Source organism: Xiphophorus couchianus, chromosome 15, assembly GCF_001444195.1.
Source record: "Xiphophorus couchianus chromosome 15, X_couchianus-1.0, whole genome shotgun sequence".
Lineage (NCBI taxonomy): Eukaryota > Metazoa > Chordata > Actinopteri > Cyprinodontiformes > Poeciliidae > Xiphophorus > Xiphophorus couchianus.
In genome coordinates, this window is record NC_040242.1 from 20,099,537 (window position 1) to 20,120,667 (window position 21,131).

The window sequence follows — 21,131 nt, forward strand, 5'->3', positions numbered from 1 at the left end:
TGTCGCGCTGTCTAAAACGTCTCGTCATGGATTTCCTCCGCGCTTTTTGCGTCCTGTGCGCCGCGTTCCTGGTTCCCAGCGGCGCGTTTACGCACGAGGATATGAAGGACGCGCTGCTGCAAAAGCTCGGCCTGGATGAAGTTCCCAAAATCCAAAAGAGGGACCTGGAGAATCTGGTCGTTCCGGCGCACATCAAGAACAAGTACCTCTCCATGCTGAAGACGCACCACAGCCGGAGGAGACGCAGATCTCTGCCCAGCCTGGTGGGCATCCTGAGGGGGGTTCCCGGCAATGCAGGTAACGCACGACGTCAGTGGACATATATATAAAAATGACATATTACCTAAATTGACTAATGAACTCTAACATAGAGTTAAATGACATACTAGTCATTTAGCTAAATACATTAACTGTAGTTCTTGTGCGTAATTGTGCGCAAATGACTAATTTTTGGCAACAGGGACGGAACTATGAAAACAGAGACAAGAAAAACACAAGTTACCAGAATAAAGTCGTAGTATTAGTAGAACTCCTTCATCCTCAAAATATTATGACTTTATTGTCATATTATTACGACTTTATTCTCGTAATATTATTATTTCTTTATATTATTTATTTATAATAATATTTATTATTATTATTATGGCTTTATTCTCTTAAGAGTATGACTTTTTTTCTCTTTTATTCTCATAATGTAAACTTTTTTTTTTGTCGTTTTATAACTTACTTACGTAATATAATTTTTTTTATTATTATTCCTTATCATGGCCCTACCGCAGAAAATCCCAACAAATAAATAAATAAAATTTCCTCCATCCATTTGGCGCCCCTTCTGGCGCCGGCGCCCCCCCCCCGTTGAGTCACCGAACGTCCATCAAAACGCGATTAAACCGACTAAAACGCACACATTTGCTTTCGCTGTTCTAGATATCTCCGGGGAGTACGTGTACTCCGACACCACCCGGCATCGCATGGTGTTCGACATGGAGGCGCGGATCCCGGATAACAGCGAGGTGACCATGGCGGAGCTGAAGCTCTACCAGCGGGCCGCGCACCATAAACGGTACACCGCGGAGAAGAGGAACCACCGGCCCGTCAACAACGCCCGGGTCAGCATCTACTGGGTGGAGGTGCTGCCCAGCGGCTCCAACAGGACCTCCCTTGTGGATTCGCGGTAGGGAGACGCGCCTAAAGCGGCATTACAAAGAAAAGTTTAGACTCTCCTTCCGAAAGCATCTTTTTTTTTTTTTTAACTTATCGCCCTTATCGCGTTTCACAGGTTGATTCCAATTCACGAGACCGGCTGGAAGAGCTTTGATGTCACCCAGGCCGTGCACTATTGGTCCAAGACGCAGCAGCAGAAGACGCCCATGCACCTCGAGGTGTGGATCGAGGGCGAGAGACCCGGCAGCTACGCCGCGGAGATGGCCAGGAGTGTGCGCTTCACCACCCAGGAGCAGACTGATGACGCCCTGGGGAAGCCCGAGCTCGTGCTCTACACACTCAACCTGGAAGAGTACGGGTGAGCGCGAGAGCTTTCTTGCTATTCGCGTCAGTGTGAAAATGAGGCCAGGTGATCCTTTGTTGTTTCCTACCTGTTTAGCGTTTGGCTCTGGTTTGGAGAGAAACTAAACGCTTCATTTAGGAAAGATAGCACCAGGTTGTCAATAGTTGTAATACTATATTTTTTAGTCGTGACCTAAATATGTAAAAAGAGGAAGAAACAAATAATCGCTGAAATGTGTCCAAACCAAGAGATCTTATCCTGGATGTAATTCACGGCCTTGAGTCCTTTGGAATTGCAATGTGGCACACTCTACCTAAAAAATATCACCATCAGATACTTAAGGTTGTTATTTAAATATCAACGACTTCAATTATTATCAAGTCATATTTAAGTTGTACTGTCAAATAGTAACAGATGTACCAGGCAGGAAAGCTTGCAGTGGTGTTTTTTTTAACATTCTTCTTAGTGTTCTTTGACTACCTTAGCGTTCTTTTTAATGTTGTTTGAATGCATTTTTAGCTTTTTTTTGGACTATGTTAGCATTGTTTCTACCATTCTTTGACTACATTAGTCACAGCTTCAACTAAGAATTAGAATCTGCGTTCGTAGCAGAGTAGTAGATAAAAAATTTAAGGCCTTTAGCCCTTTAGCATGACAACCCCCCCCCCCCCCCCCCCCCCCCCCCCCCCCCCCCCCAACCTCCACCTCTGTCTGAAATCTGTTAGCCTCGGTTAGCTAACTTTCCTCACTGTTTCTCCTCCAGCTCCGGCGGCGACTGTGACGCAAACCAGAATAAGGACACCTGCTGCAGAGAACAGCACTTCATCAACTTCCGCGCGCTCACCTGGACACAGTACTGGATCATCGAGCCGGCGGGCTACCAGGCCTTCAGGTGCACCGGAGGATGCAAACAGCCCAAACGCAACTACGGCTACGGAGAGCGGCGGTGCGCGGTGTCAGAAAGCTCCCCGCTGCCCATCATGTACCTGGTGAAAAAGGGGGACTACACTGAAATAGAGGTGGCCGAGTTCCCCAACATGATTGTAGAAAGGTGTGCGTGCATGCTGGACAACGTCGCTGTCGTATGAAGGCAGTAGTAGTTACGGACTTTTGGGAAAAATGACAGGGAAATTATAGTGTTTTTTTTTTTGTTGCTAGGTGTTGTTTTATTTAATGTTTTTAACCAACTTGTCAAGTACTTTCTATTTAAATGGACGTTGGGAGGGAGAGCTTTATTCCCCAACAAACAGAGGTGGGTGGCGTAGCCAAAAATGATACTCAAGGAAGAGTAACACTACTTCAACGTATTTTTATTCAAGTAAAAGTCAAAAGTAGCCGTGTCCAAGAAGTGACTCAAGAGTAAAAGAGTATTTGGTAAAAATGCTACTGCAGCTCTGACTGTTTGAAACATAATCGAATATTTAAACATTACATCATCAGAAGGACCAGAATGTGAAGCTTTGTGGAAATTTTGGTGTTTTAAGGACCAAAATGAAAAATTATTCATAGAAATAACATCATTACAAAATAACAAAATCAGATAAATAAAAAAAAAATTTAAATTCTGAATCAGTTTCTTTCAATGTACTTTTTTTTTTTAATTTATCACAGGGACAATGCATATTATTAGCATTTCTGTAAATAAGAAGGATGAATTTTCACCTGTATTTTCTAAACAGATGGATAAACAAACAAAAAAAAACATGAATAAAAGTTTTAAAAAAAACTTTTTTTTCAAATGTAATTATATGAACACAATAACACAATACCCTTAATAAAATAGATTATAAAACTGAAGTGCACATTACTACCCTGTCCTGTTCTATGTTTCAGTGGCAGTACATGAGATCAAATAGAACCTGTTGACAAGCTTGAAGTTTTAGAGTCAAAAATGTGAAATTAAAAATAGTACAAAATGATAATGTTTGTTGTCATATCACTATTGACCTGGCCTTATACATTTTTAACAAAAACCGCAGACGCCTTTGTTTGTGTTTGGCGAATTTTTGCTTAAAACAAACTTGTTCTTCATTCAGTGGGCAGACCATCCAGAACTTTCGCCCAAGTAAGAGTAGCGATACTTCGAAATAAAATGACTCAAGTAAGAATTAAAACATTTTTTTCCACAAAAAGTCACTCAAGTAAATGTAACTGCGTACATGTAAGTTATGACTCACCTCTGCCAGCAAACTCCATCTCCCTCCACAAGCACTTCTGTAGATTTTGTAAGAATTGTGTCTTTGAAATATGAACTTGTCTGAGTTGTGTTCACTCTAGTGCAAACATTCAGACTCAGAGTGATGAATCCTTTTTGTTAAAAACAGCTGAACACACATATATATATATATATATATATATATATATATATATATACTGTATATATATATCATATGAATGAGTTTATGTTTGTACAATAAAATATTTGTTCCTCACGATTCTCCTGCTGTCCCGGTTTATCTGTCTGCCTCAATTCACATTCATGATTGAATTCGAATGCATGGCTGCAGCCGCCTGCGTCTTTCACCTTCAGGAAGCAAATGGTCTCCGTGGTGACGCACGTTATCCCGTCTCGGCTTGTAATGCTTTGTTTGCAGTGGGAAGGCAGGAAGGAAGGAAAGGCTTTGGCCGGCGCATACAGTGAAACCGAAAGTCAGTTGGCATGACGCTGGGGCTCTTTATGCGGTTTTCATCGACCTTAGACCGGGGCCAAACGTCGCTCATCGCAGCCAACCCCTCCTGTAGCGTTTGCTCTCAGAGCGGGGGGGTCTTGTCATTCGCTAATCTGCCGCTGACGAGGGTCAACACAGCAAAGACTATCGGCGGCCTCCTGTCTTACTTTTGCAGCATTCTGTTACTTTACCACCACAGCCCGGGTCACTAATTTGTGAGATTTAGCCGATAATTTAGTATATTTAGTTCATTCTTCTTTGAGTCAAAGCTAAGATTTAGCTCATTCTAACTAGTTTGGTCAATTTAATGTGAGATTTTGCTAATTTACTCATTCTGGCTAAATTCAATATTTTTTTTTCTTTGGGTAAGTAACTTGTGAGGACTAGATCATTCAGGGGCTGCACAGTGGCGCAGTTGGTAGCACTGTTGCCTTGCAGCAAGAATTACTGAGATTTAGCCAATTCTGTGAGTTAATTTAGCTAATTCTTTGGGTCAATAAAATGTGACATTTCGCTAAATTACTCATTCTAGCTAAATTAGCAAAACTTTCTTTGGGCAAGTAATTTGTGAGGTCTATCTAATTTAGCGCATTCTAGCTTATTTGCTTAATTCTTCTATGCAATATAACTTAGGTTCAGTCATATTGGATTTATGGAGGTGTCTGTGAACATCAACTTTTAATTCTTTACAAAGATCCTGAATTACATGGTTGTTTTTTTTTGTGAACTTTGTCTAGGCCATCTCAATACATAACTATGCTTTATTCTGCAATGTTCCCCTGCTGGTCATTGAGCCTCTGCTTCACCCTCTTACAGGTTTTCTTCTAACTCAAACCAGCCTGATGCTGCTGGTACTATGCTTCATCATAGGGATGGTGGATTTAGCTCGTTTTCCTTCACAGTATTGTATGATGTCACTCATATTCCTGCCAAAACTCCAGGAGAAATATTTTAGCCATGAGTTTTTATTTTGTGTGGTTTCAGGAACTGACAGTCTGACAGAACAACTACTTTTTTCCTCCCCCATTATCCGACCGTGACATTTGCTGCGCTCAGGAGGAGCGTAGCAAAGACCTCAGGAGACTTTAATCATCACTAGTAAAATGTGTCGACTGTTGTTTCATACTCTTCATTTTCAGATGACGGATTGAACAGAAATTTGTGACGTACAACTCAGAATGTAGCTTTAGTTACATGTCAATGTAAGCTACAATTCTTACATTTTACTAGTCTGCTGTGTTCCTTGGTGGTCATCATGCTGGTTGTTCTCTAACAAACCTTCAAGGTCTTCATAGAACAAGTGCCTTTATACTGAGCTGAAGAATTAGACCACTTTTAAAGGCAGTTTGTGGCTCAGATTTTTAACTTGAGGTGTCACAGTAACAAATACACACCACACCTTTCAGCTTTTTTTTTTTTTTTTGTTGGTTGCCAAAACAAAATTCCAATCAATTTCTTTATACCTGCCAATACCCAATCAGATCCAAATATAGTGAAAAGAGGCCAATTGGGTAATATAACTTAGAAATTAAATCATATTTTCTATAAATATAAATTACAAATGGCACAAAAATATTTTCAAAAAGTGGTTTTTATTTCAATCATGATGGTCCTCATTCCTCATTAAACATTTTGTTGATATTCTTTTTGTGTTGGAGTATTCACAAAATTTCTACTTCATTCTCTAAATATTACAACTTTCTTCTCATAATCAAAAAACAAACAAACCAGCAAAAAAAAAAAAAAAAAAAATCATAGCCTGACTAACATTTTGTCATAGAGTCGACTTGAATTCAAAGTCCAAATAAATGCAAGCTGTGCCTTGGGCATGCTGAACTCACAAGGAATTATGAAAACCAATAGCATTGATGGAAAAAAATATATAGTTTTCAAAAAATTAAATAATCAAGACAAAAATGTTCATAAAAACCGATCTCTTTTGTATGAACGTTGGGATTGAACTTGTTAGGATTTATTGGAGAATTGGATGGGAGTGGTGGGAATTTTTCCCAACAGCAATCGAGCATTGAAAGCTTTCATTAGGTATCAAATTAAACCAAATCAGTTTATTCCTGTGTCTTTTTTCCATAACAAGACAAAAACTTTTAAAAAAGAAGACAATTTTAAGTCTACAACTCAAAATACAACCATTAAATGTAAAGGAACACATTTCAAAATGTCTCAAAGTGTTGGTTTAGTAGTGAAACATCAGCAATAATAATAATAATAATAAAAAAAGTCAGTTTTGTTCAACGTCAAGCTGTTGATTCAAATTTTGCATTCTGCTCCTATGTATATAACCTGTACAAACTCTCCAGGCATTTACACTCAAGTTGGAGGGATGATCTTTAATTACTATTTATTACAGTGTTAACATTCATGCATGACTGAAACAATCAGAGAAAACAAACAGCTGGAAACCACTGGATTAGTCCGGGCTAACTTGACAGCATGTCCAAGCTGAGAGGGCATGAGAAAAAAAGAGATGTTGGGTGTGAAGACAGTATGAGCTGGTTAGCTATGGAGAGGGGGAGCTGCCCTTATTGCCAGGCCACAGGGTCACCAACATGAACGGGGTTAAGCGTTCGCGAACTGTTGGTGATGCTGTTGAGCCCTTTAGATTTGCTGGTGAACCTGAACTGGAATCAGAAAAACAAAAGAAAAAGGAAAATGCGTGAACTCGCGATTATTTGTGCTTCAGTGCTCGCCGGGTCTCAGAGGACCACTGCAGTAACGGAGCAGCTGACGGAACCGAGAAGAGATCCTGAGAATGAGGTGGAGGCTACGACAGAGGGTTAGGGCCGTTGTGGATAGAAAAAAATAAATACATAAATAATGGTAAATCTATGGGGGGAAAAAAAGGAGAACTTTCCAAGAACACACACGGAAATTTCAGGGCTTGAAAAGTCAGAAATTTGCTAGGGAAAAAAAAAAACCCAAAACATTTCTGAGCTTAAAGTAAAAATTTCAGGAAGAACATTCAAATTTTGAGATGAATCTCAAGTTTTGTAGAAAAAATAAATAAATGCAAGTTCAGGTTTTAAAAGTAAAACATTTTCAACTTTTGGAACAAACATTTCCAAGTTTTCTTTCCTACAAAAAGTCTGAGATCTATCAACATTCCAGAGTTTCAAGTACATTTTCAAACTCTTCATTTTTTTTTTTACATTTTTTAGAAAATGTAACTTTTCAATCTCAAATTTCCTAGAAACAAAAAAAGGGTGAAATTTGAGTTTTTTTCTATCAAATTTAGATTTTTTTTCCTGGAGAATTTCTCAGATCAATCTCCTAAATTCTGAGTTTCTAGCAAATTCTCAAAATCAGAACTTTCCTTGTTTCTTCAAGGAAAATCTTAAGATTTATAAATTTTTTTTAGATTTATCTAAACAATTTAAGTTTTTGGCAGAAATTTATTCTTCTCTCCCATCTACAAAAGGCCCCAACAAGCCGTCGTCAGATTCAGTGCACACACACAAAAAAATATAATTTAAAAAGAAAAAGGCATAATGGAGTATAAAATGGCTTTGCTTTGTCCTGAAAACAGCTTAGCTGAAATACTTTCTAAAATTTATTTACAGCGAGAGAATGGAAACATGCGATGCCAACGATGCGGCGCCATCTTTTGTTTCTTCAAAGGTCATTTACTCACCTTTGACATAAATGAAAGCCATAAGCCGGGATGAATGTAAAAAAAGCAAACAAGTAGTTTATTGTAGGTCTATGATATTACAAGTTTGATGGTGGGAACAAATAAAGAAAAAAAAAAAAAGTCATTAATCTACCATCATCTGTTAAACTGTTGAACATTAAAGCGCCGACATGAACAGCCTACTGATAGAAGCTGTCCTGCTTTCCTGTTTATGTCACTCGTCACATTTCTTATATGTCTGGAACTACACAGAGAAAATAATATTTACAATTTGTAATAAAAAAGCAAATCAAAGCAATCACAGCACAGATAAAATGCACAACCCTGAAGAACAAATGAAAAAAGAAGAAAAAAAAAAAAGAAAATCAGAAATCGCCCCACTTCTGTTTCCTGATTTTACAAACAATTCTTTTTTTAAAAGCATGTCATTTAAAAAGTGGTGGAGGGGAGAATTTTTTTTTTAAATGTACAACAAGGAAAAAAAACAAAAAGTGTCTGAATGAGACAGAACCCACAATCAAATAGACTTTATAAAGCTCTGATTACGTTTTCTGCTTCCTGCTCTCCTCTGGTGGAATGTTCTGGATCCAGATCAAATTGCCTCGCGCTGTTTTGGAAGTCGGTGGGTTTTCGACCTTTAAAAGTGGGTTTTAGGGGAACAAAGTCAAACAGTAAAAGGGGGAGGGAGAGGAGGGGATGTTCCGTGGCTAGTGGTGGGTTCTCAGTGTCGGCCACCAGTCCATAAGAACAACTGTCTTAGTAATATCCAGGCTGGTACTGCTGGCTCCAAGGTTTCTGGTTCCAGAACTGCAAAACAAAGTTTAGAGTTAAAACTGGACAAAGTCTAAAGAATGCTCCTTTCATTTCTGAAAAAATGTTGCATTAAAAACACAAACGTCAATGTATTTAATGTGATAAATTAGCACACTAATTGTACTTGTGAAGTGGAAGGAAACTATTTATTCCACTACTTTGATATCTCCATATAAAATGCAGAGCAATTCACTAAATTAAGCTACATTTTCTCATGAAAAGTTTGATTTGTTTTGTGGTGCCCTGAAGATGCCCGTTTCAAATGGGAATATTATTCAGGAGCAGGATTTGTGTTTGAGACATTATGAATGCAGTTATAGCCATACAATTACCTACAAAAGTAATATAGATTGTTTGTTAATAATAATTTGTCATTACCACAATAGTACCACAAAATATTGCAATAAACGTTGGGAGTCCATATTGCCCAGCCCTTTATAGACCCAACGGTTCTGTAGAAAGCAGAGGTTCAACTTTCAAATGTCAGAGCAAAAAAGGGAATAGTTGTGATCCAAGTAAAGTCAAAGTTAAACTCCGATCTGTCATATTGAAGTTTGTTTATAAAATGTGACAGAATAAGAAAATCTTTAAGGGAAACAAGTGCTTTATAGTGGGTTTTTATAGTGGTTTTTTGTTAAAAGTATCACCCGATCACAGATATCCCAAAATGAAGGCTGATTCATCATTGCACCCTCTAGTGGACACCTCCATGATGTCAAAGCTGGAAACACTGACCCCTTGCTGCCAGCTCTGGTTGAAGGCTTGAGCCTTGTCCATGCCGTTCCTGTTGCCAAAGCCCCCGCTGTTCCTATTGTTGCCATAGTTGCTGTTCTTCTGCCCAAAGTTTCCACGGCCGCCTCCTCTCTGCTGGAACTGGACGGAGAGAGAAAAAGCTAAACGTCAGCACATCTACTGCCGCCTCATGATAACGCCACGGTAACATTGTAAGGAGGACACCTACGTGGGGGGGGGGGCCCCTGTTGGCGTTGCGGTTCATGTTGCCTCCACCTCTGTTCATCTGACCCCCTCGGCTCATTTGACCTCCTCTGTTCATTTGGCCGCCGCGGTTCATGGGCCCTCCTCGGAGTCCCATGCCGCCCCTCATGGGCCCGCCTCTTGGGGATCCGGCCAGGCTGGGGATGGGGCCGCCGCCCCGGCCGAAGCTGCCGGGCCGTGGGAAGCCGCCCCTGAAGGCTGGTGGAGGTAGAAAGCCGCGAGGAGGACGGTTGAAGCCGCCGCGTGGGCCGGGGCCTGAGGAGAGCAACAAACCACCGTAAGCCGACTTCTAAAACCAGCAAACATCTCCTTTCCGGCTGATACTACCTCCTCTGAAGTTGCCTCTGTTCTGGAAGCCTCCACGTCCGCCACCGCCTCTTTGTCCCTGTCCGCTGCGGCCGAACTGATTCTTGCCTCCCCTGCCGCTGCCGCGAGGGCCGCCTCCTCCGCTGCCGCCTCTTTTCGGAGTCGTGCTCCCCTGGTTGGGTTTCTTCTCAGCGGGCAGGGCCGTCTTGCTCTCCTCTTTGTACTGCTCCAGCAGCTTGGCGGCGTCATCCTTTGGCAGCTCAGCATACGTCACCTCGCTGAAGCTCTCCCCTTCTTCCGGCAGGGCGTAGAACCCTGGAAGGTCAACCAATTGGGATCGGTGAGGAACGGAAGAGCTGCTGTTAAGGTGAAAAGTGAGTGAAGGAGTATTACCTTTCATTTTGAGCAGCGCATGCTCAGGCACTTCTTTACCATCGCTCTCAACCTTCTTCTGGACCCTCATCTTGTATTCCTCGTCTGTGGGGAAGACGACCACAGCCTTACGCTGGAAGCCAGCAAACAGACACATCTTCCTCTTCTGGCCTGGTGCGGATAAGTTAGTCTGGAAAAAGGAAGAAAAATTTAATTTGCGCCTTTAATTTATGCATGTTTCACCAACTCAAATGTAAGATTTTAATACAATTCTGAATGAAATGTAAGACTTCTCCACAGAAACGTATGAACTTTGTCCAGCCAACTGGTGATAAATCTGCATTTATCCATTATATACAAAAAGGAAGCTAGCTAGAAAACATTCACTTTCTATCTAGAAACTAGCCAAGAAAACTATAGCTAGCAAGAGCATATCCTATAGCTAGGTATAGCTGGCTAGCAAACTATTTTGCTAGTTGGTAGGCACTCTAGCAAGCTAGTTTTTTTTAGATAGATAAGTTAGCTAAAAAGCATACCCCTTCTAGTTGCTCTAGATAGAGAGCTAAACTAATGATAGCTAGAAAGGGTAAAAGTACCCCCCGTCCACCCTCCCCCGGCAAAGCTTTTCAGGCTACTGGTAACTCACTGCTAGTACTTTTATCCTTTTTCTAGCTAGCTAGAAAAAGGATAAAGCTAGCTGCAAGACTCAATAGAAGGTTAACTTGAAATTGTATGCTAGCAGTGAGTAACTGGTAGCCTCAAAAGCCTTGCAAGAAAAAAAAAAGCTACACAGAATATATGAGGATAAATAGTCCTGCAAAGACAAAATTGAATGACCTGTGATTAATGTATTTAAGGCCAACTTACTTTTTAAATATGAATTTAAGACATTTTAAGCCTTAATTTTGAGTACATAAATTTAAGATATTTTAAGGATAAGGAGGCAGTCCAGCTCTGACCAGTCAACTTACATGATCCAGAATGTAGTTCCTCTTCTTGCGAGCAGCAATCTCGATGAATTTGCCCAGGAACAGTGGAGCTCTTTGGGAAATGGCGCTCAGCTTGGTGATATCCTTGGACTGGCGTTTCAAACTGTTGATCTGCAGTCGAACGAGGCAAATGGTGATTAAAATCTCAAAGTGAAATCTGGAGGCAGAATTTGGCTTTCTGACAGTACTGACCATCATCTTGTCCACAATGGTGTCACTGCTCAGGATGTAGTACTTTCCAGGGTTCTGCTGGACTTGGTTCTTGACCCATGTAGTTTTGCCAGAGCCAGGCAGACCAACCATCACAATGATCTACAAAACAAGATGACAATCAGATGCAAACTAACAGCAAAACAGAGTAAATCCTCCCCTGACGGGGTCCTGTACTGACCTCGCAGTCGGCCTTCGTCTGGGGTCCCTTCAGCCCCCTCACTCGCTCGCTGACGGGGATTTGCTGCAGGAAGGTGTAGCCCTCTGGCGTCGGGAAGTATGGCGTCTCCATCTGGCCAAAGTTAAACTCCACAGCGCAGTTGCGACAGATGACATGTGGGAAAAGGGCCTGGCCGTTTAAGCAGTCCTTGCGGACCCTGAAAGCGACGGCTGGTTCTTCACCATTCTTGGCGAAGGACAGGACCACCTCCTCGCCCTCAAAGTCCTAGAAAGAAATAAAACGGATGTAAGGCCAGCAACATTTTTTTTCTCCAATTAATTTAAGACATTTTTAGGTCTTAATTTTAGATGAAAAAATCTGGACAAGTATGTGCAGAAACGTGTCACACACCATTTGCTGTTCTTTTTGATTCAACTAATGGATACAGGAAGGGTAGAATAATATTTTTAAAAATCTTTTCCTCATCTTACAGTTGGCTAAAATTATCCTTTGGTCAAAGCGCTGGGAGTGGAAATGGGCCACAAAAATTCTGCTTGGTGCATCTCTAGAGAATTATGAAATGACGTATCGACATCATTTTTACATTTCCAACTTATTCCAAACAAACATTGTTGGAAGTGTTGTCTTACAATGAGGCAGCAGATGACATCGTTCTCCTCATACGTTTCCCCAAAGTCTTCAGTCACACAGTTGGTGGTCTTCTTCCCTTTGCAGGAGTAACCATAGGAAAACTCTTCCTCACCTGAACAGTGAAGAAAGAAAAGGTATATTATGGTTGCTTGAAAACCACTAGAGGGCAGTGTTCACACCCACTAAAGGTGTTTCTCCTTGATTTAGCAACAACTGGCAACACTGGGCAGAAAGTAAGCAATTAAATGATTATTAGCCTTTCGTCCAGTTATATCACTGTCATTAAAATCTAAACAGAACTTTTCAATCAAGACAATCAGGACTGACCCAGCAGCAGCGTCCCAGTTGACAAGGACCATCCAACCTGCACATCATGGATTTCCAAGTTCTTGCTGGAAATGTGCTTCACTGAAATCTTCTCTGTGAGCTGGAGTCATAAAATCAAAAATGACAAGTTTGTAACACCACACAGCCAAGTGTCTTAAAAGAGCAAAAATAAATAAAAGAAAGAGGGTGCATACACTTTCCTCAAACCACTTTGGAGATAAAAACAACCCAAATGAACCAAAGAAGACAGTTACAAATCACTAATATAAAAACAAAGTTCATCACAGTGAATGAGTTATAATATTCTTCATAGAAGGGACAACATAAACTAAAATATAACAAAATGTTATATTTTAAAATGTCTCTTTCACACCGTATACACCTGACTGGTCTAAGAAACAAAATAAAACAAACAGTAATTTAATATAAAAAAAATAAAAAATCTCCCAACATTAATTGTTCATTCAATGTAATGAATATTGAATCTTTCTGCTCAAATTAAATGCTTAAAAACAATATATAAATAAAGTTACAAAAGGAATCTCAAAAAAATAGAAATTATTTAATAAAAAATACTTTTGCTGAATCTAACCAACTTAAAAACGTTTGGTTTGATTTAACTTCAGACAGAGAAAAAAAGTCCATTAGCTGTATGAAAATATCTGATTTTAACTGAAAATTTAGGCTTTTAATCAAACGTGCAGTTCAAATATTGATCACTTTCAAGGACTTTATACAGAAATAAAGCACGTCCCAAATCTTAATCAAGCTTAAGAATTTCAAGTGTGCGAACCCTAAAAAAGGAAAAAAAAAAAAAAAAGAATATTGGTAGTGATCATAGTTAAGAACCTTCATCTCAAAGCAAGCTTTGCCAGAGTTCACCCCATAGGTTCCCTTTCCTCCAGACCACAGATAAGCAAAGCTCTCCATGATGAGCGATGAAGCGCTGTAGCGGTCTCGGGACACCTTAAAGTGCAGGTCACAGTTATCTGGAACAGACAAAAAGAAATCAAACCCCATTTATAAATGTGTTAGTCGACACATAAAGCACCTACATGCTGAATCAGAATTGGTGAGATAAAGAAGAGAAAACCTACAGGTGTCCAAGCAGACTTTGGTCTCATCACACTCTTCGTCTTCTTCCTCCAGCGGTGGTACGGGAGACTTAAAAGAGGCGCTGGAAAAATAAGACGGCAGCAAGTCAATTAGAAGACTGGAACTTGAGCGCAGCTGCAATGAATTTTCATGATGCTGTCGGGACCGCTTGCTGAGAGATAGTGGGAACAGAAAGTGGGAAGCCAGACGAGAGAGGGCCAAGAAAAGGACATGAACTGGAAAATGAGCCTTTAACCTTTTCTGACAGTGGGCCTGTGTTGTAGACCTGGGCAGGTAACTTACCTTGGAGCATCCAGCGAATTCTAAAAAAAAGTAAATGTGGAGAATACACAAAGAAAAAGCACTGCAGCTGGTCTTATTGAGCAAGGCTGATAGATAAAACTATTGGTAGCCATCTTGCTTTCAGTTGAGTGCGTTTGTGTCCTTTGGACTGCTGTGGAGACGGCCACAACTCCAGATGTCTAACAGAGGCATGCTTGGTTTTAGTGCAGGGAGTGTATTTAAACACTGATTGCAACTCCTGGACCCATTTAGACAGATTGAGAATGGTTTTAGCTGAAGAAGAAAACCAGGGAACTTGCATACAGATGCAACCACGTGTGTTGGTACCACTGGTAAAGATGTAAAAAGGGTTTAAAGTAACAAACACTAATTTTAGAAAAGTCCCAACTTTAACTTGAGTAAATTTATACAGCGAGAGGAAGAAAGAAAAAAGGATTGATATGTGGCAAAGCTGTTAGTTCTCGCTGCTTTGTAGCTGTGAGCCTGTTTTAAAGTTGAAGTATTATACATTTTCTAGGTACATGGTGCATTTTAATGCACTAATAAGTAACTATGTTACCTTCAGTTGGTATAATTTTTTTTTATAAATATCAAATACCACTTGTTGCCTAATTTAACTCATTGAAATTGGGCCCGTCTCTTTAAGAAACTCATGCCCTTTCTGAGACTCCCCCCTCAGAAAATCATCGCAACATGGCTCCTCTATTATTGTGATGAATTGATTATTGAAATAATAGCCGCCTAATTTAGTAATTAATTTGTCATTAACTGGAGTATACAGACTCAAAAGAAGCCAAAAATAATTCAAGTCCATAAATTTGTTTTGCCCAGAAATCAAGTGGCAGTTTTAGTTTTACCTGGTTCAAATTTAGTAAAATATAAAAATCTATGAGCACCTTTTTTTTTTGGACAATTATTAATCTGTTAATCTAATACATAAAACCGATCAGCCCTACAGTGTATTGATGCTCAGTCAAGCAGAAAGGACTGAGCTTCTCATGTTAAGATTTTTTTTTAGCTGCACATGCATCTTTTGCAGCAAATAATCAAACGTTCACTGAAGAGATGAATGTTTATTTTATTTAGAGAATAAAAAGCCTAAAATGCATTTCAATGTTTTTTGTTTGCTCAATTCAAAAGGAAATTGGTTTATTTGCGTATTTTAATTCCTCTCATATCATATAAAAAAGCTCAAGTGGCTAATGAAAAATCTGTAGTATGCTAATTTTTTTAATCCAATTAATCTTCAGAATAATCTTCAACTAAAATAACTAGTTATCTTTCTAGGATATCAATAATTAACAGAAATGTGAATATTTTAAGAAAAAAAAATTCCCAGCATGCAATTACCATGATTAGATTTGTTCAAATTATAGATACAGTGCATCATAAGCCTGGCGGGTCACCAGGCTTTACTTGCTCCCCCACCAGGCTTAGCATTGTTTATTTCTTATAGGGTTTTTTAAATACACCAGTAACAGCAAAGCCTGGTTAAATAGTCTCTTGGTGAAACAAATGGAAGCATAATGAGAACATAGTCAGTACTATGTTTATTCACTGTCTACATGCCAACAACTTGAGCTGATAAAGTTACTAGTCAGATAAACGTCAAACAATTTTGGACACTGTAATTAGGGCAAAACAAAAAACCAAATGCAGAAATTATTTTTAAAAATTTGTTTATGTTTGCCTTTAAGATTTTATAATTGCCATTTAAGAATGCCTTTGTAACATATTTTCAAATTTTCTGCCAACTTTAAAAATTTAGCTCAAAGACGCGGTACGCCACTTGGTGGACCGCTCTAGCAAGTTTTCAGAGGGAAACCCAGAAATTATATACTTTTCAAAAATAAAAAAATGATGCCACTGCAAGTAAAAGTTGAAATCATTTAAAAAATTGTTGACACCTTTACCAGGAGTACCAACAAAATGGCTCAAGTCAGTAGTAGGAATAGCATGAGCAATTCAATCTGTGTTGCTGTTTCTACATTTCTTCATAAGAGTTAAAAAAAAAAAAATCTGATTCACCCACAAACAGATTTGAACTGCTAACATGTGCTGGGGGAGAAAGTGGAGGCGTCTATATTTGCATTTTCAACACAATGACTTAGATCTCCACAACTGTGTTTGAGGGTTACGACCATATTGCAAAAAAACCCCCACAACAACAAAAAATAGCAAGCTAGCTGTAAGACTTTACAGCAGAAGTTGTTGCAGAAATTTAGTCCCGCCCCCTAAGATCTCACATCCAATAACAAAAAAGAAAAAAAAAAAAGTCTCCAAATGTATATTCACTTTTGCCCGTTGATCCTTCCGTGTACTGCAGCAGCAGCAGCGCAATGAAAACAAAACAATAATAAAATAAAATACACTGACCAGAAAGAGTAGGTACATGTACACACACACACACCCTTACATTCAGGCCATGCGTGATGTCACCTATGGGGGAGGAGGGGTAAAGAAGCCACGCCCATTCACACAGGCAGCCGCACCATGAGGACTGACGACAGGATATGATACAGAAATAGCATTTGAACATCATACAGTCAGTGAAATCAAAACAAAATTAGACTACTGCGAGGAAAAAACGATGGACGACCAATAGCGAGCTCCTCCGTGGGAATTGACCTACATCCTTGAAAGCTAGCCCTGTAGCTGTGGATCCCTCATCCCCTCGCCTCTCAGCTAAACCCTGACTTATTTAAAAATTTTACTAAATAAAGGTATGCATCTGAAACTTTCACTGGGATCTATGACAGCAATGTCCTATTACCTTGAGGACACAACGGGCTTTCTAAAAAAAAATAAAAACAATAAGTGGCATGAGGAACAGATGTGGAAATTCATAGAAGTCATATAGATGCACTTCTGCTACAGAACTGCAGCCACCGTACCTTCCCCCCCTCCCCCCCAAAAAAGACAAGACACACTTGTGAGGTGGGCACTGGAAGACAGTAAACGGTAAGGCTCTTTACAGCTCACGTTGGGGGATGACCCTCAAAATACATGTGTGGAAAAAGTTGTGTAGTTATACTTTTCAATAAAGGAAAAACAACAACAACAAATAGAGGATTCTGACCTCTTACTAGAGAAGTGCATTGGCACTTAAAGCCAATACAAGTCAACAAAGCTATGCATGGCGCTTCAGGGATGCCGAAGGCCATATTCGCTCTGTCCCGTCCTTACCAGCTGTATTTGTTCTCTTCAATAAACTCAAAGTAGCCCCTTCCATGTTCCTCCCGGCGTCTCTTAACACCCTTCTTATTCTTCTGATCAGCATTCGTGTCTTTGTCCGCATCCCCTTTGAAAATAGAACAAAGATATAGAATGAGGTGCTCCTTTTTTTTCTCTTTTTTTTGAGACAGAGAGAGAGAGGTCGGACTGGCAGTGGGGGTTTTGAGCCCACGAAGCCCGTTCATTAGTTACACTTGTGTCCATCGTAAATCAGCATTGCTTTAAGAAGAGGTGATGCCTCGTGGGTTACACTTAAAAACAGCACAATATGTCATGAGTTGGTAACAGTTCTTAAGACCAGGTAGTATTTAGAACATAAACTGGTCCAAAATGGACAATAAAGAGAGGTGTTTACTGGGGCTGGAAAGTAAAAAAAATAAAAATAAATAATCTAAATTAAGGAATAACCCTGAGATACAGGGGGGTGGTAAAAATACAAAATCTGTTCTACATTTTAAGAGGGTCTACAGTTATCAGGGATCAATGTATCATGCAAGAAAACCTACCTAGATCTGGATTAACTTTACCTCCCTTGCGTTTTAAAACTAACTGACTCTCGTGATCCGGTTTTCTGCACGCCCGAGACCAAACGCGGAAACCAGATGGTTCGATGTCGCTTCGTTCTCGAAGCACGGCTTCAGGTTAGCCACTTCACAAATTCCCAGCCCGGTTTGATTCAAAGCCGAGTGTGAGGTTGGTTAGAAGGTTGCAAACTTCTGGGAGTAAAGGTGGGGTCAGTCTGTGACGAAAAGTATGTGATGAACACACACACGCCACAAAAATGGAAGCAAATAAAACAAAATGCTTTTGTTATGAATGAAAATCAACACGTGCACAGACTAGGAAGCTGCTCAAAAGTTAAAAACCAGCTAATGATTTTTTATTTTTGTGTCGTCCCATGTAAGGACTGCTGGGTCCAGAATATTCTGGCAACTCTTTTTAAAAAAAAGAAAAAGAAAAAAAAGACTGACAATAAAACCCAAAGTTTCCGTGTTATTTTTTTTTTTTAACAAACTTAGACTGAAATTGGCTTTTAATTCACTAAAGTTTTTGACATCTGGACAAACTAATCAGTTCAATTCTATAATATTCAAAAATTTCAGTACTACCTTCATTCCACAAATAGATCAGTAAAACTATTCAACGATTCGGTTTTGATTTAGTTTGAAATCCAAGATAAAAAGCTTAAATTTCCTTTGTTTGTTTTTTTTTTAACTTAAATGAATTTATTGGCATCAGTAGGTTTTCCAAAAGATGTGTGGTTAATAAAGGGAGTCCTCCAATTATTAAGCAGAATAAAAAGTATTTTCCAATACTTTGATAAATTGTTTACCTTTTAGAAAACTGAAAAAAAGTATGGAAACTGACTTAAATTTTCAATACTGCCTGAGTGGCACCATACTTTTACATAACTTCTACATTAACTTTATAACTTTGTAAAGCATTCAGATACTCGGAAATAATTTTGTTTTAGCTCTGATGTTTAATTCCTGATACCCAAACCTTGAAAAATCACGGCGCCCCTTACATCAGATGAAGACTGATAAGCTTTCATCCATTTAAAACAAGTAGTGGTTGTCCAGTCATATACATCTGCATTTTTACACATGCACACCTTTAAGTATGCCACCTCAAAAGCAGTACACGCGTAATTATCCAACAAAAAGGTAAAAATTGTGTGGAAAAAAAACAGTAATGCGAGATGAATCTGGGCAGTATGAGAAAAGGAGGTAAAGTCTGACCCTCGCTTCATAAGAGCAGAAGCTGGCAACCCAGCAGAAATAGGAAAGTCTATTTCACAAACAACGTAAAATAAGTTAGAAGTCTACATTTAGCCAATTCACATTAATTTTAACCCAAAGCTTTCATTTATTGCTAAACGCCATGGCTGGGAATCTCTGAAATGGCTAACATTAGCTTACCGCCAGACACAAAGAGAATGACGCTCACTAGCATGCTAACCCTTACCGAAAATGAAACAAAAAGTAGTAAACAGTTACTAATTTCTCGGTAGTCATTGAATGTCTAAACGTTGATAAAATATTTTAGACAACACAACCAAAAAAGAAAAAAAAAACGCAGTTTATGCTTTGGGAACGTCAGTCACGTCGAGATACTACGCGCCATAAAATAAGCTAACCGAGGATGCTAGCTTGCTAAGTGTTAGCGTCGACCGCGGCCTAGCGGGGCTCACGCTGTGACTCAACATGGACGCTGAGCGCTGAACGCTTTCAAATCTAACCGGCCCCATCCCTTCATCGAGAAAAAAAAAAAAAACGGCATCCAGCCACGGCCCATACAACCAGGCATTTTCCTGAGCAACTCTCTGTGACTCACCCTCTGCAGCGTTGTCTCCGGGCTCACCATCTTCAATTTTTTCCATGTCGTCCACATCCGCCTTGAGCATGGGATCCATTTCATCGTCCTCATCCCCGTCCCCTCCGTCTTCTCCCTCACCCATTTCTTCGTCCTCGGCGACGCCGTTGCCGTCGTCCTCATTCTCTGCTTCTTCCTCGTTGGCTTCCATGCTCTCCTCTACTGGGCCTTCGCCTTCTCCTTCCTCTTCTTCTCCCATTCCCTCTTTGTCAACAGACTGGTCGAACCCATCATCTACCGAGTCTTCCTGAGCCGCCGAGGTGTCCCCGGCGAGGGCCTCTTCGTCCAGCGCGGCCTGCAGGCGATCCATCAGCTCGGCCTTCAGCCCCTTGTCCGAGAGATTTCGTTTTTTGAGCTCGTCCTTCAGCTCGTTAACTTTGAGCTTCTTCACGTTAATGGTGCTCATTTTTATTGGGAAATGACAAAAGGTTAAAATTCGGTAATTAATAAATAATATGTCGTCCTTAGTTAAGAAATGTAGCTCGAAGCCACGCCAAATGTCGCCGGCTGTACAACCAATATCTCAACGGCAGAGAGCTGTGGCGAGGCTGCGCCAGAATGAGGAGGAGGGAGGCGAAGACTACCGTAACTACACAGAGAGCAGCGCAGCTTGATATACTACTATCTGTCGCTTTCTTTATAAGAGATCAACCCTTTCGCAAATAGATTGATGTGGAAAAAGCGGGTCAACGCATGGTCCATACAAAGATAAATGATTGTTTTAAAAACATCAAATTATTAAACAGTGATTTTATTTTACGAGAAGGGAGATATCGCGCCTTCTGTCACACCGTAAGCACAAAACACAAACACTATATTACGGTATGTGTAAATGGGGATATTTTCTGAAAACAAAGGAGCGTTTAGACAAATCAAGTACGCGTTTTTTTTTGTGGAAAATTGCAAGAAAAATAGTATTACCACAAGAACAACAACAAACTAATACATTTAAAAACTACTTAAACTACTACGCCATACTATCATTCTATAGGCCATTGCCTTTTGGAGACTTCAGACAATCTATAGGTCTCTAGAGAATAAACAAAAAAAGTTGACAGTTGCCACACCAAAGGCAACTTAGAAAAAAAATAATTTTGTTCCTGTTTATTTAATAAGCATTACAGTCAAGTTTTGAGGTAAGCCCCAATATTCTATGGAGAGAAAATAGTCTCAAAATACCTGTGAGCGAGTAATACTGGATTTGTAATCCGTGTAAGCCGCTTTGTGTGTAACTTTGGATAGTTATATCTGTGAAACATAATTTACGTAACTCCAGGTACTTGTAAATATGTGGTCAAATGCACACAAGCTATTAAATTGCGAATACAAAATAAACGTACACACATATCCACAATTGCAATTTCTACAAACATTACATTTCTACACACACATTTTTTTTAACTTCAGCCTCACAAATCTGATAATTACGAATTCAAACCTACACCTACAAATCGTTAAATACGTACAGACAAAA

At 39.7% G+C, this 21,131-nt stretch overlaps 2 protein-coding genes across 2 annotated transcripts; one reads left to right on the top strand and one right to left on the bottom strand.

The window, feature by feature from the left end:
* On the top strand, nt 1–2,826 carry lft1 (lefty1). Its single transcript, XM_028041086.1, has 4 exons — nt 1–297; nt 928–1,174; nt 1,280–1,522; nt 2,271–2,826. Exons 1-4 carry the CDS (start codon nt 27–29, stop codon nt 2,593–2,595), a joined length of 1,086 nt encoding a protein of 361 aa, XP_027896887.1. The 5' UTR covers nt 1–26; the 3' UTR covers nt 2,596–2,826.
* Nucleotides 2,827–7,856: 5,030 nt separating this feature from the next.
* Nucleotides 7,857–20,207, bottom strand: hnrnpub (heterogeneous nuclear ribonucleoprotein Ub). The gene is made up of 14 exons (XM_028041060.1): nt 19,619–20,207; nt 17,234–17,348; nt 13,747–13,826; nt 13,499–13,638; nt 12,650–12,749; nt 12,322–12,434; nt 11,693–11,956; nt 11,494–11,613; nt 11,284–11,412; nt 10,334–10,502; nt 9,962–10,255; nt 9,600–9,889; nt 9,374–9,511; nt 7,857–8,632 (listed from the first exon to the last, which is right to left on the bottom strand). Exons 1-14 carry the CDS (start codon nt 20,061–20,063, stop codon nt 8,582–8,584), a joined length of 2,448 nt encoding a protein of 815 aa, XP_027896861.1. The 5' UTR covers nt 20,064–20,207; the 3' UTR covers nt 7,857–8,581.
* Nucleotides 20,208–21,131: the final 924 nt, after the last annotated feature.